The following is a 15,042-nucleotide window of genomic DNA, read 5'->3' as shown; positions in this document are numbered from 1 at the left end:
ATACATATTCACGTCGGAGTCGGCTGCATCAGGGTTCATAATGCGCAGAGGGCGTCGCATCAAAGGGCCGACAGTGGGACCGCGTGCGTGAATGAACTCGTGCTCTCGTCAAGGAATAGGGCGGCCAGTTTACTAATGCGTTTTTCCTGTCACGAACATTCCGACACAAAAATGCTCTTGGCCCTAATTTCACGCCTGGCGCGACTCGCAGGTGGTGCCTTCTGCTTGGCATCTGCTGGAGGGCTTCGACGCTGTCCTCCGAGATTGGGCAACCGCCGCCGGTGAGCTACCTTTTATTTGCATACGCCTCCTACGAGTCCAAACCGTGGCATGCGTGGCACCTTTCGGGGCCTATAGGACACGTGACCTGAAAAGTTACGCGCATAGAATGCCTCGGTTTCAATATGCATGTCTCTCTTCCGTGCTTGTTTATTCCGAAGCTGTGTGCGTGGGCCAGAAGGATGAAACAAAGGCGCACATGCACGCGGAAGGCGTCCTGTGGGTTCCTCTCCGCTGCCCCATTCCGATTGGGAGCAGGGGCGGTTGCTGTGATCTTTATGTGATCCGCCTTAGAGCTTTCCATGTGCGTGTACCTGCTTTTGTTGTGGTTAACTGTGTTGCCCCTACCATGGCCACCAGACATTGCGCTAGTAATTTCCCAACTTCATCAACACCATAGTAAAAAAAAAAGCTTTCCTTTGAGCTCTCCTCGGTTTCAGTGACTGTTAGCTTTCTTAGGATACATATCATAACGAGCTTCTCATTCCCCTACCCTTGTTTGTACCAGCTTAGCCTACATTGCAAGGCAGTGTTCTTTTTTTTTCTCATTGGAGTGTGCTTTTTACAAGTAAGCTCGAAAGAAAAAGTTCGAAATGAAAAAGTTCCTGTCTAACTCAGTCCGTGCCTTCATACGCATTTAGTGCACGTTGTAGGAAATAAAAATTCTCGAAGAACAGCAAAATTTAAGTTTTCAGGGTATCGCACACAATTCGAACATATTTTCGGAGTGCTCTTACCCATGTGCTAATTTTTGTGCATGAGCTTCAGAAGCGTCTTCGTCGTCTTACATGCGCTGCACGCATGATTGAACTTCAATTCCTGCGATCACTCGGATCGCAGGAATTGTATTGTATCTGGATTTCCAAATGCATTCTCTAAGTACGTTCCTAATGAAGCAGCGATAGTGAAGGTGGACTCTTTTTTTTTAGCCACTGGTATTTCGTTATCGACAATTCGGGGGATCAGTAGCATTCCAGCCTTTGAGCATTTTATTATGAATCGTTACACCCCTTCCTAATAACTTTAGGTGAAAAAAAAAGGGGGGGGGGGGGGGGCACTGGATGAACAACCTTTATTGCGTTGCGCTCCCATTTGCACCCAATGAGTCTGAGGAATATGGCCAGACGGCACAGTGTAACACGATACACTATAGATTGTGGGGTTAAAATCGGGGGAGATAAACACGTATTCCCCGTTTAAGCACGGCTGACTCAGTTCAAAACCGCGCTGACCCCACCCCGTGGTCGCGTACGCTACTGAGCGCACGCCGACCACGGCGGGCCTTGCTCTGCGGGAACAAAGGAACGACACACTGGCTGACACAAACAAGGCATTTATTGCTATAACAACAATAACGCCAGCTAGCAACAAAATACACTGAGGAATCTAGGATGTCCGACTCACCAGCACGGCTACGAGCGAACGTCCGCCCACGGTAGGGCAAAGGGATAAACTCCGAGGCCCGACGGAACGAGCTGAGGGGAAGAAGTTTCCACACGAGGACGCCCGCGGCCAAGAGCGGAGCTTTGCGCGTGGACGTCCACACGCTATCCTGTCCCGGGGAGAAGAGAGCTAGCCTTCCCCCGCGCGCGAGCGGTCAAACACGCCATCCGTGGCGCTGCTGTCGCTACGACGCGAGCGCCCTCCCCTGTTAGCTAGAGTAACCAAACTAAAGGGAGTGCTTTTCGGGGGCAGCTAACAGTGGGGTGCAGTGCGGGAAAGTGAACGCAGGGGACGAAGGCGTCCCCACATCCCCCCAACCTTAAATAGACCCACGCGCCTGCAAGTTACATGCTATGGAGGAGTCTCCTGGTCTTCATGCACTTGAGGCAGGTCGTGCAGCGGAGGTCACGCCGACAGGGTGCACGCAGTCTTCCGCGGTATTCCGAAGGCGGCGTGAAGGTCTCCGCTGGGACGACTCGCATGGCCCGCGGGCTAAGTGCCCGCAGGCCCGCGAAGAGGAGGGCCGGTTGACCACTGCAGGCCAAGATTCCGCAGTAGTCGCCAGGGCAACAGCAGCCAGACGTGGCTGCTGTCTGGTCTCGCCACGGCTGCCCCGGATGGATGCGGCGAACAGGATACAGGCCGCTCCGTCGCAGCAGGCGGCAGCGAGACGATGTGCACAGGACAGCAAGCCGCAGTGGCTCCAGATCTGTAAAATTTCCGAAACACACTCCGCATGCCTTTAACGTAGGTCACGGGAGGGGAAACGGTGTACACAAGGGCCTGGTGGCTCAATGCTCAACTCGCTAGCAAAATGTGTCGGGCGGCTGTGCAACGCAAAGTTCGAGTGAACAAAGCCCTTTCTTGAGTTGAACGAGAATGCTCGGTTCATGCGAGGTTAAAAAAAACAGGCGGCCAGCAAAGTGCGCCCCCTCTCAACACCACGGTCCGGTGGTCGTGTCACTTTTGACATGGCGCAGGCAGCTATGAATAGCCTTAGGCCTCACTACCACAGTGAAGGTCGACGACCCCCAACAAAAGAAAGACCCGAAACGGGTTTCGTGCGCGCAGCCGCGAGGAGACATCAGCGTTGTGGGGTGGTCCTCCCCGCTCACTGCACAAAGCAGCTTGAGCGATCGGCGCCCACCGTATCGGACGGTGTCGGAACGCCCGGTGCCGAGCTGCAATACCAGCGAGCTCGTAATGGCACCCGTGGCCCCAGGCCACCCGGCTCCCAGAGTCGAAAAAGAGACAGCGAGAAAATATATACAGAAAACTCGGACCACCCACGCGGCTTCCGTACTCACTCGCTTCGGGCTCGGCAACTCCGCGGGCGCTAGGCCTCGCGCTCCCTCGATGCGGACCAAGTGGTTCTTGAAGAAACTCCAGGAAGAAAACTTCACAAAAAAAAACATGCTGAGCATGTCGAAAAGTTCAAACATGCTGCAGCGCAATACACCTCGCACTCAAGAAAGCATGCCGCAGGTCCTAGCGATCAAAATTCACTCTAGGCCTACCACTTGTCAAGTCCGGACAAAGAGCGTTCCTCGAACCGAACCGACAGTCGTCCAATGTTCCAAGAGCAGGCCCCACGTTGGGCTGCCAGATGTGGGGTTAAAATAGGGGGAGATAAACACGTATTCCCCGTTTAAGCACGGCTGACTCAGTTCAAAACCGCGCTGACCCCACCCCGTGGTCGCGTACGCTACTGAGCGCACGCCGACCACGGCGGGCCTTGCTCTGCGGGAACAAAGGAACGACACACTGGCTGACACAAACAAGGCATTTATTGCTATAACAACAATAACGCCAGCTAGCAACAAAATACACTGAGGAATCTAGGATGTCCGACTCACCAGCACGGCTACGAGCGAACGTCCGCCCACGGTAGGGCAAAGGGATAAACTCCGAGGCCCGACGGAACGAGCTGAGGGGAAGAAGTTTCCACACGAGGACGCCCGCGGCCAAGAGCGGAGCTTTGCGCGTGGACGTCCACACGCTATCCTGTCCCGGGGAGAAGAGAGCTAGCCTTCCCCCGCGCGCGAGCGGTCAAACACGCCATCCGTGGCGCTGCTGTCGCTACGACGCGAGCGCCCTCCCCTGTTAGCTAGAGTAACCAAACTAAAGGGAGTGCTTTTCGGGGGCAGCTAACAGTGGGGTGCAGTGCGGGAAAGTGAACGCAGGGGACGAAGGCGTCCCCACAAGATACACCAACCAGCATTGCGACTTAGTGAAGACATCGTTGGTTTGAGTCTAGGGCCAATCTTGTGTTTCGAAAAACAAGTCACTACGTCGGAAGTCCCGACAAAAACTGTACGCAATCCAACAACATTTACTCCTCTGCGGCGTAGGGAACAATACGAATTCTTGTTTCATGCTGCGCACTGTGATACCCGTGCACTGAATAGGAATAAAATCAACACCGCTCTATACACCATAGCAACGCAGCACATTCGCGGCCATGTGAGAACAAGCGTTCTGTGTGCGCAAAGTTGTATGAACGAAGCGAAAGGATTCTCACAGTGTCGCAACATGGTAGCCCAGCGCTGTCCAGGAGCGAGAGCGCACACTTCTTGAGCACCGCTCTTATTGCGCCTGACATCATCGCGCGTTTAGATACGCCGTCTCAAGTTTCTCGCCGTCAGTTGGGGGGGGGGGGGGGAGCAATGGGGGAGAGAGGGGGGATGATCTCCACAAGCAGCCCAGGATGGCTTGACAAACGCCGCGCGGCTGTGGCGGTGGCGTGCAAAGACGTCATCCTCACGGTCCCCCGCGATGTCTGGCGGTTGGAGGCCACATTCTCGGCCATGTCGGCCGCCGTCCGTCACGGGTGGGCAGATGTGGCGGGCCTAAACCACACAGCGTGTCATCAACGCGCCCCGCACCTCGATTGCCTCTTTCGCCGTCTAGTGTTTCTCTCTCTCTCTCGCATCCTTCACATCCCTGTAGTGTCTCTTCCTTCTATCTGGTACATTGACTATCGATCACGTGGAACTCTGCCTCCGTGAAGGCAGCGAGAGCGAAGGACGGCGAGCGCATCTTCCGTCGCAGGGGGCCCCGTAAACGACGCCCATTGCTCGAGCGTGTTCCCCTCTCCGAGTGGAAGGAGGCAGCGTAACCCGCTCGCCACCGGACGTCCTCAATCGAATGAGTGAAGTGCGGCGGTCTCTCTCTGGCAGCCACAGGCGCTCACCGAACTCCCCCGACCCCTCGCTGCCTTTACGCGCCGGGCTCCTACTTTATACCATACCCTTTATACTTACCCGCGATACATTAGTGGTGCGGGAGAGTCCCAACCTAGGGTCTCAATCTACTCTGTCCCTTTATACTCTCCGTACCAGTTGGCTGCGGAGTGAGGAGGAGGCATCCTGTACAGGTAAAAATAAACATAGTGAAGAGAAAGAAAACGCTGAGAAAGTTCACGGAACTATCTTCTATCAGAGTGTCGCAGAACCAAAGGCATCGGCGTAGTAAAAAGCCTGGGATGTTGCAAAGGAAATCAACGCCGAAAACGCCTGAACATCGTTCTGGAGACAGGAGCCAAGAAGATAGCTCTTAAGTGCAGTCGTGAACAATATGACAGGGAATATAGGCTTTGCGCACTTTTTTTAGTATTGTAAGAAGGGAGTAATTACTTATTGACATCCACCTGAGCGCAGCCATACGGCTACAAAGGAACGCTATACAGCTTTCTCAGAAACTTCGTAGTTAAAGAAAAATTCGTCCTGGACCGGGGTTCGAACCCGGGACCACCGCTTCACCGGAGCGTTCTCTCTCGCCTTACCATATGCTTGCCGTTCCGGTTAGCTCAGTTGGTAGAGTGACTGCTCCGCTGAAGCGACGGTCCCGGGTTCGAACCCCGGACCAGGACGAATTTTTCTTTAACTATGAAGTTTCTGAGAAAGCTGTATAGCTCTCCTTTGTAGCCGTATGGCTGCGCTCGGGTGGCTGTCAATGAGTAATTACTCCCTTACTACAAATCTACTCCACCTTGGGGGATTCCCCTTAACATTTGACCAATATTGTTAGGATTCTGGTTATTTCTCCAGTAAATTCGCGAATAGGTTTTGAATATTAGTGCAAATGCACTTATATGCTCACCGACACCGACCACGAATCTTGTCACCGTACGTGCACCGTACTTAAGGCGGAGCTTAAGTTCCCCCTCCAGTTAAGGAATTAACACCTGTTCTCGCACGTCTACTCGGTTTATACATTAAACCTCTACCAATTTTATACTTGAAATGGAAAACTAGCTAGTAACCAGAAAAGGCTGCGCTTGTCATGCATAGTTATGGAGTAATTAATAAATGAATGCTCTAACATTGTTCCCTTTCATATTGCTCATGACTGTACATCTGTATAGAAGCGACGGCCTGCCGCAGGCCCTTGAAACTCGCTCTCAAGTATTCAAGCTGCACCACATTAATGACAACCGCAATCACCGCTGGAGCCATCTTAGTTTTTTTTCCAGATGAGTTTCAGTTGCTCAGGGGCTCTTGAAGGTCGCGGAAGAACAAAAAACAAACAGACGAATAAAGCTTCATGAGGTTGCTCCTCCTGCTACGTAACCGCTGACCAGAGTGGAATACGCGCATCTCTGGTGCTCCTCACAACTGACTCCGCTCGCACACCGGGAAGAGCCTCAAAAAGGGGAGCGCCAAAAACACCAAGACAGGATGAAGACGGATGACGTCCTGCGAAAAGCGGCTGCTCACTCTCTCTCCCCCTGTGCGCCGCCCGTGGCGTGTGGCGCTCGGGCGGAACGATGAAGAGCTCAGCTTTCTCGTCGCTCTGTCAACGATGCGCCTTGTAATTCAAGTAGGACTCGTGAGGCCGCCCTCACTACGCTCTCAAGATCAGACTCTTTAACCTTGTTCTTCCGACTGTTTCTTTCTTCCCTCTCTTCTCTTTGAAGCCTTTCCATTTTTCCCTTTTTTAATGGTGCACTCACTCGTCGTGATCGGCTGCGCTCGCTGTGGTCAAGTTCGAGCTAGTTTCTTTCGGCACAAGGCCGTTCTCTGTGCCTTCAGAAAAGCCGTCAATTTCCGCATGTCTTCGTGGTGAATGGGCCGGCGGTATTCCGGAGCATAGCGACCCCCACCCAGAGACAGAGCGATTTGAGAACAGAGAAAAGGCCTTCGAGTGGCTTGCGGAAGTTAATGACGCAAGCCGTCCAGGCGTGACAGTAACGACGCATAGCGAAAGTAATACACCTGTCAGCGAAACAAATGGAGTAATTTGATCGGCAGAGTTTGCTGCAACGTACTGCTTTACTCGAATGGGGCTTTGGACTGGGTGACGAATGACCATGCCCTCAAGACGCCGGGTTATGTTTGCAGCACAGGCTGGTGATGTGAATGTGTGCTGCGGGGCCGCTTCCGCGAGCGTTATGCGTTTCATTTGAGACACATTCCTGGGTAACAATGACCTCTGATTTCATCATTGTCCGTGTGAAAGAGTTAACACAGTTTTAAAAGCTCTGCTACTAGGATCGCGTTTGCTAGCTGCAATTGTATACCAAAAGTTTGAGCGTGGTTAATCCCATTAAGCCTTGCTTCAGTTCCTTTCATCTGCCACACTCTGCGAAGTCATGCTAGCAGGTCCAAGGATATCAGTTAACGGGGAGAGTCGGTCGACGCTATTGGCTGGGGCGCGTCCTTTGAGGGGCACTTGCTGCTTCGTTCTTGAGTTGTTATGAGATAATAGCGAGCTTTAGAATAGGGGACCCTGTCGGTTCGGGGAATAGCAGAGCGCATGCGCACTGGCTCCCCCCCCCCCCCCATCCCCCCTGTATTCCTGCCCCTTGAAACGATAGCCTGCACCCCCCCCCCCCCCCCCCCCCCTAAAGCTCTCTACAGATAAAGCCGAACCGATATCTTGCGCGCGAAAATCATTATATAGTCCCTGTCCCTATATTGCACATGGATTCGCCAAGGTCTCAAAACTTCAATTCAAGGAGTTTTTTCTTTTCTTTCGCGCTAAAGACCGGCATTGTGTGACTGGCCAGCGTCTTATAAGAAGTCACCCCCTGCGTGACTTTTCTAAGCTGCTAAGTACGCAGGTGCCACCTTGAGACCAAGTGATCTCCACATGTACGAAGAGCTCCCAGCGGTGGCCTAGTGGTTTAAGCACCCACCTCGCATGTGTGAGGTGCGAGGTTCGATCCCCAGTGCCGCCGGGAACTCCGCAGTCATACAATGGATACAAGCTTTCCCCTGGCCTGGTGCTCGGCTTCTTTACGGTGAAATGCTTAGGAAGTGGGTCTTTCTTTGACCGTGCCTTGTGAAAATGAAAACACCTTGTGCCATAGCACTCTTTGGCCCCATATGTCCTTGGGCCAAAAAAAATCACAATCACCATCATCACCGCATATACGACGACCTGTGTGCATCCGGACTCATAGGCCGTCATGCTATCGCCATGCGAACAATCGCAGTCACTGCTCAGTTGATAATAATAATAAATAAATTTAGTTGAAGGCAATGCACACAGGTGTGGTCGAAGCAGTGGTTCCGCCCCCTTCTATCCTCTTTCTCAGCCGCTCTTTAATTTTTTTCCTTCCCATTCGGCGACTATACGGATGATGGTAGGGTCGCTTCCTGGGGGCGAATCTGCAGTGGCGGGCACACACACACGGAGCGGTATACGTTCCCCTCAGGAGCAGCAGCAGCCGGTGCGGCGTCGGCGCACGTCGTGCATTATGTATACAGAGACACGGGCACAAAGGCCTTCGCCAGAGAGCGATGCCCGTTTGCATACGCGAGGCGACGGGCTGTTCCTCTACAAACGTTGCGCCCAGGCGGCACGCGCGCCGCCGGCAAGAAAGTAGGAGACCCGGGGAGGAGGGGAGCGAGGAGATTACTCGGAACACGCCGCCGTCCGTCGCAGCAGCAGTCACAGCGGCGGCGGCGCCGAAAAGGGTCTGTGCTCACGCGAGCCGCTCGCATTACAGCCTCCTGCCCCAGAAGCGGCAGCACTCGGGTATAGCGGATTACGGACGCCCTAATAATCGCCACGCACAAGCGTCCCGTATTATAATGGTTTTAGTGCAATGTGCAATTAGTGTGTCTGTGTGTCCCAATGAGCATTGAAACTCCCTTGGACGTCCTGTGGACGTGTAGGACGTCCATGGGATGTCCAAGAGAGTTCCAGTGCTCATTGTGTGTGTGTGTGTGTGTGTGTGTGTGTGTGTGTGTGTGTGTGTGTGTGTGTGTGTGTGTGTGTGTGTGTCCCAATGGCCATTGAAACTCTCTTGGACGTCCTGTGGACGTTTAGGACGTCCATGGGATGTCCAAGAAAATTCCAGTGCTCATTGTGTGAGTGTGTGTGTCCTTTTTTTGTGTTTTTTTCTGTTTCGTATCCACACGTCGGGAGGCAATAATTCCTTGTAGTCACTAAACAGACTCTACGGGTGGTATCTCAAGTGCACGCTGGATAAAAAGGGCATATTGCTGAAGAGAATCTGGGGCAAACTAGAGTTATGCTTTGACACGGTGGCGTGCTGAAATAACATGTATAGGAGAGGCCAGATTACCGATTATACGAAGCATTGAAGCCGTGGAAGTAACGGAACGGGCTGCAAAAGGACTTGAAAATATGCCGCACCGGTCGTGGGATTTTATACACGTTCATTTAACCTTCGGTGGTGACGCCCATAGGTAAGTCATTTGGAGCGCGTGAATGGAATTTACATGAGGGCTTAGAAAATCATCAGTTGTGCGAAAATGGAGTTGAAGTATTTGGTTACTACGGACGCTTGGTTGGTTCTAACGATGTAGAAGGAGAATACTTTATTTGATCCTGGACTGATATGCTTTGCGAAAAAAAAAAAATCAGCGGCGCCTTTTTCACAGTGCGTCAAAAGTGGTCGGGTTAATGACACTGGTGTAATTCACCTTCAATGGCTGGACATACTGAGACCGAAAGGAAGATCGAGCAAGAAGAAGAGAGAATTTTTGCGCACATAACATGACAGCATGAGGTGGCTTGCTCTTCCCCGACATGCTGGTCCCGCCGCGGTGGCTCAGTGGTTACGGCGCTCGGCTGCTGACCCGAAAGACGCGGGTTCGATCCCGGTCGCGGCGGCTGAATTTCGATGAAGGCGAAATTCTAGAGGCCCGTGTGCTGTGCGATGTCAGTGCACGTTAATGAACTCCAGGGGGTCGAAATTTGCGGAGCCCTTCACTACGGCGTCTCTCATAGCCTAACCTCAGTCGCTTTGGGACATTAAACCCCAATAAACCAAACAATCTTCCCAGACATGCTGTCTACTGAAAAAAGAAAGAAAGCAAGCAAAAGGCGCATAAAGATGGCCTTCTGTTCAAAAAGCCTGCTTTACGTGGGACTAAGGTCTTTTTCCAAAAGGGGTCAAGTTTTTGAACACACGTGATGGTTTTTCAGAAGGCTCTACGAGTGTACCTTCCGAAGACTGCTTTGTGTGAGCTATCTTCCCTGCTATTGCTTGTTTAGAGCGTGCAGTTGGAGATGGAAATGAGAGTCTCGGACTCTTGCTTGGACTCTTTTATTCCTTTTTTTTTTTTTTAGAATGCAAAACTCTCTTTCTTCACGGTCACTTTGTCTTGCGTCCGTCCTTACAGGATTCATCAGCGTCGAGGTCCTCAGAACTGCGTCGGCGCAGCATCAGCACCCAAGGCGGCAGCAGCGCGCAGTCTTTACCCACGGCAGAAACAGCAGGAGCTACCCTCAGCCGCAGTTGGACCAGCTGGAGCCCCTGGTCTCCGTGCTCGAGGTCGTGCGGGAGCGGTCTGTCCTACCAGACGCGGCGCTGCCTTGGAAGACCTCCGCGGTGAGCGGAACTGTCCCTTCACCCGTAAAATATCCTTCTTTTTGTAACGGCCTTTTATAACGACGCAAGACCTTTCGCTCGTCAGAAGTTTCTATTACAGGGCGGTACCATTGAATCAATACATCATAAGATGTTTCATGCTGAATGCCACATGACATCTGTGAGTTAGGTACAGCGTGATTCTTACGTCAGCCTTCTAAATTCCCACCAAGATGGCGCCACCGTCGACCTCCGCTTGCGGCTCTATGAAGTTTATATACTTATTTACACTGTTAACGCTGAAATAAGGGTAGAACTGCAATATAAACACTGAGCTGTAATAGTTTTAATTCACTACAACACTTAAACCAGTCCGCTTCAAGGTCTGCAATGACAGCAAACGACGTATCAGCAACTACATTTCATTTACGTGCCTCACGTGCCCTAAAGAACAATCACAAGTCACAGTCATCGTTCGGTGGATGAAACCGAAAGCTAAACAGCGTCAAGAAAAAAAAAGTCAATTATAAATTATTCAGCGCTTGTAGGTGAATATCAAGGTGTGATCTATGCATATTAAAGTCTAGCACATCATTAGAAATAACTGAACACGCGAGCAAACATTTGGTGTCTATTGTCCTTTAAGAAAGACGAAGCCTCCTATGCGTGCCATGTTTGCTGAGAAGAAGAGTCAAATCAACTCAGTGCTGAAAGCCGTGTGGCCTAGTCTGCAGTATCTTTTTTTTTGTCTGCAGTTCGTTAATTAGTTAAGGGTAAGCAGCTAACTTTATAAATGTTGGCTTCAGAAAAAAATGTTCGATATGAAAGCTGCAGACCACTTTAAAAGGAGCCGCCTGAATTGCCTACGACAAGGTACCAATTACGTAGCTTTTTTTTACCAGTCAGAAAGACTGAGCAGTGTTAAAAATCTACTATTTTAGAGTGGTGATATGAAGAATCTGCTTTTCTCCGGGACGCTGTCTCCGAAAGGGCTTCGCGTTTATGCTGGGTGCGGGATATGAAATAAACAGCTTTTTCATTCCGAGATCTCCTTTGGGGCGCTCAAGTAGCACCGCTGCCAAGCAGTACATTTTGAATTCCGAACGCTTTCTCTTCAGGGCCGGTAATGAAAGCTGCGTAAACGGTTCCTTGTTGCAAACATATCACCCACCTGTTTTTCAAGGTGGTCTACAACTTTCGAATTTACACCCTTTTCATCAAGCCGGTATCTGAAAAGTTAGTTACTTAGCCATAACTAATTAACTGACTTTGCGGACCAAAACAAATACTGCACACTATGCCACACGACTCCCAGCAACACTGAGTTGGTTTCACTCCCCTAGAACCATAGAACACTACGTCTTTTTTGAAAACATGGTTCCATTTAGCTGTGACAGCTGGTGTGTGTGTGTATATTATATGTCTATATTATTTATTAGAAAGTAGTGGCACGCATGTGCTTTCTCGAGGCGCGCTGCTTCGCAACAGTGTGGGGGGGGGGGGGGGGGGGGGGGGGCAAGTTCGATAGAACTGAAGGCTCTCGCTAAGCCAGCGCAACTTATGTTCATTACCCGACGCTCGTGATTCGCTTTGCTCAAGGCCGCGCAGAATGAAGACAGCGCGTGATTGTGAATGCAAAAGAGCGAGTTGTACGGCGCCAACTTGGTTCTTTCACGCGACTTCCGGCGTCTGTGTCGCCTTTGGCGAGGAGTAAGCACGTTTAGCTGCCGCGGGGCAGCCCCTTACCGCCTCACTTGCCCTATGACGCCAGAAAACTACTCTTAACCGCGTCGTTAGCGTCTAGAAAAGCGGCCGGCGTTTACGGGGGCGCGCCGGGCACGTTTAGAGTGAAAAGAAGGGCCGGTTCCGCACGATCGCAGCCGGGCGAGCGGGTCGAGTGTGTCCAAAGGGTTGCCCCCTTTGGCGGCTCCTCGTAGAGCGCGGTTCACGGGCATCCTTCTTCATCAAGGGGCGCGCCCGATGCCGCCAGCCTCGCTTCCTTACCCCCTCCGGGCCTTTCTGCAGGGACTCGAGTGTCGACGACCCGCACGCATAGGTTGGAAAGCCGCGAGTCACGGCCTCGATTCCCCGCCGCCGGCCCGCGCTGGCAATTAGGGCCCGTGACTGGTATACGTGCTGGGGTAGCACTAAGCGCGGCGGCCGGCAACAGGCGCTTGAAACGCTTTCGGCAGCGCTAGGCTCATACACTATATACGTGCCCGCAGCTGTCGCGTTTCCGCGGTTTTGTGCAGCGAGAGCTGTAGCAGCGACTTTCCTGGACCGAGTGTCACCACGGATGGCCGCAACACACTTTACCACCCTTTGCACGCAGCCGTAAAATAAAAACGAGGCTACCGAGATTCGAACCTGGAGCCTTCTGATCTGTAGTCAGATGCGTTATTCCTTTCCCCACAGGCTCAGGTGCATGTCTTTATGCTGCGCCACCATGCGTTCACGCTGGCTGCGTATAAGGCGGGTACCTCGGAGATAGCAGCACCGCCTATCCACGCTGGAGAGGCTTCACACTTGGATTCGCACTGGATTCAGTATAAGATTCATATGGAAAGGCTCGGTTGTAGTAGTGCAGTAGGTGGGCACCTGGACCTTTCCGTGAGGTAAGGGATTAAGGAAGGAGGTAAAGAGACACAGAGATAACAAAAAGATACTGACGACTTTTATGAGAGCTCTCTCTGAATTGCTCGGTTTGGGAAACGAGCGTATACGTTGTAATTTTACTGGGGCTTAAACTGCTGTGCTGCTGTATAGATGGGGCTGGTACGAAGCAGGGCACAAAAAAAAACACATAATTCAGGGGTTTCAACGTCACGGGATTAATACGAAGCAGGTAAATACCGCGAATAGCTGGGCAAATAATTTGTTCAAGCAAAATAGTGAAATTTCCTCAAATATCTGGTTTGGGCTGATTTGTTCATTATACTTAGTGAGTAGTACAGCAGCGCAGAGCCGACCAGGTCTGAGAAAATATAATTTGCTCCTTCAACACCAGAGTGTCTTTGTCTGTGGCCTGTTATTTGGACAGATTTTTGAACTCCTTCATCGAAATATCGCCTCCTATTAGACTGCCTTGCTCTGAGAACACACTTGCAAGGAATTCTGAATCATCAAATTAAGATGTTACAACACTTCCGCCCTCGTCCCTTGCTGTCTACTTGCAGGCATCAACGGGTCCGCAACAGCAAGAAGGCTGGTCGATGCCGTGGTCCCGCTAAACGCTATCGCGTCTGCGGTCTTGAGGTGCGCACATTGATCAGTTTTCTCACCGATGTGGGAATAACATCAATCTCCTCCTTTCACGCCCTTGTAGCCGTGCAGCGCGGACGAAACCGACCCGAGACAAGAGCAGTGCTCTTCCTTCGACAACATGAGTTTCGGAGGCAAGAAGTACGCGTGGAAAATGTTCGTCAAGGGTAAGTCCACTCTGCTGGTTTCGCCAAGAGAGCGCTGTTGTATACAGTTAGCATTTTTCAGCTTACAAATTGAGACCAATGCTCACGTTAGTTCTCTGTGTTGCTTTGGTGTTGCCGAGCCAATTCAGCTTTGTTCTATAATTTAACTGAGGTGCAGGATCTACCATTCTCTCCTTACTTAGACTCTTCCTACTCTTTTAGGCCACTTCACAAACAAGCACGTCGTATTGATCAGCTGTACATGGGCACCATGAGAAGCACAGCAAAAACTGGAATAATGCAAGATCAGGTTCGCCTGCATGTAGTACAGACTAGGCCGTGGCAAAAGATAGCTAAGCACCAGGAAGTGCGATGCCATGAATGGCACTGCGAACTCTTTAGTGAGTGATGCATGAGTACGAGACCCTCCTATCCACTTGCCCAGTCTTGGAGCCCTCCTCTCGGCAAGCGAGCGCAACATTCAAAGCGCGGTCGTCAAGCGTGCTAGTAGCCGTCACTTAAGCGCGAGTCGTCGTCCCGGCACGGAAGTACGCGATTCGCGGTCGTGCAGAGTGTCAGAAGCACTCGAGCAGAGCACCACGGAAGGACAATGAAGCCGCTGCAGCAACAGCAGAGAAGAAGGCAGTGCGGCCTTGCGCTCGGTCTCGCAACCCTAGCTTGCGGGGTGCGCGTTCGAGGAATCGTAAATTGCTTTGGTGGCCCCCTTTTGCTCGTTTATTCGTTGCGTGGCGTCCTCTATCGGTCAGAAGGGGGTGCGAGCACTGGTGCCGGTCGACGACTCGCTCTTATCAGCATGAGAGCGGCAGGCTGGGGGCCATCTTGGCAGCGCGCCACTGGCTTTCTTTCGGCCCTCTGCGCGCGGATTGGTTCGCGCTCTTGCGTGCCTTTGCGTGTGTATGTGTGTGGCTGAGATGTGGATGCTGCGTCCGTGCGCACAACCACTCAAGGGGATGATTCATCCGAGCTGCTCAGGTCGCCCTCTTACAACATGTGCTGCAAACTGGAGCCAACACTGCCGGCCGATCATTTCACTCTTCGTCGTGAATGTGTGAGTCAGGCGAGCAGGGAAAAGCGGTGACTATGGCTGGTAGGTTGCCTGCACTG

At 51.9% G+C, this 15,042-nt stretch overlaps 1 protein-coding gene across 2 annotated transcripts in view; it reads left to right on the top strand.

The window, feature by feature from the left end:
• The window catches only part of LOC149342021 (ADAMTS-like protein 4), a 48,396-nt gene that overhangs the window by 20,873 nt on the left and 12,481 nt on the right, over window positions 1-15,042 (top strand). Inside the window, exons 2-5 of one of the 2 annotated variants that reach the window (XM_089544332.1) lie at window positions 212-278; window positions 10,323-10,531; window positions 13,687-13,765; window positions 13,836-13,938. In XM_089544332.1, the coding sequence (XP_089400458.1) occupies window positions 212-278; window positions 10,323-10,531; window positions 13,687-13,765; window positions 13,836-13,938 (458 nt within the window). Of the gene's footprint in view, window positions 1-211; window positions 282-10,322; window positions 10,532-13,686; window positions 13,766-13,835; window positions 13,939-15,042 lie in introns of both variants that reach the window. The other variant, XM_089544330.1, reaches the window with a different exon arrangement.

The sequence above is a fragment of the Amblyomma mixtum genome, chromosome 5, assembly GCF_055824585.1.
Source record: "Amblyomma mixtum isolate Tamu chromosome 5, ASM5582458v1, whole genome shotgun sequence".
Lineage (NCBI taxonomy): Eukaryota > Metazoa > Arthropoda > Arachnida > Ixodida > Ixodidae > Amblyomma > Amblyomma mixtum.
The sequence above is the reverse complement of the archived record's forward strand: the minus strand, read 5'-3'. Positions and strand labels throughout refer to the sequence as shown.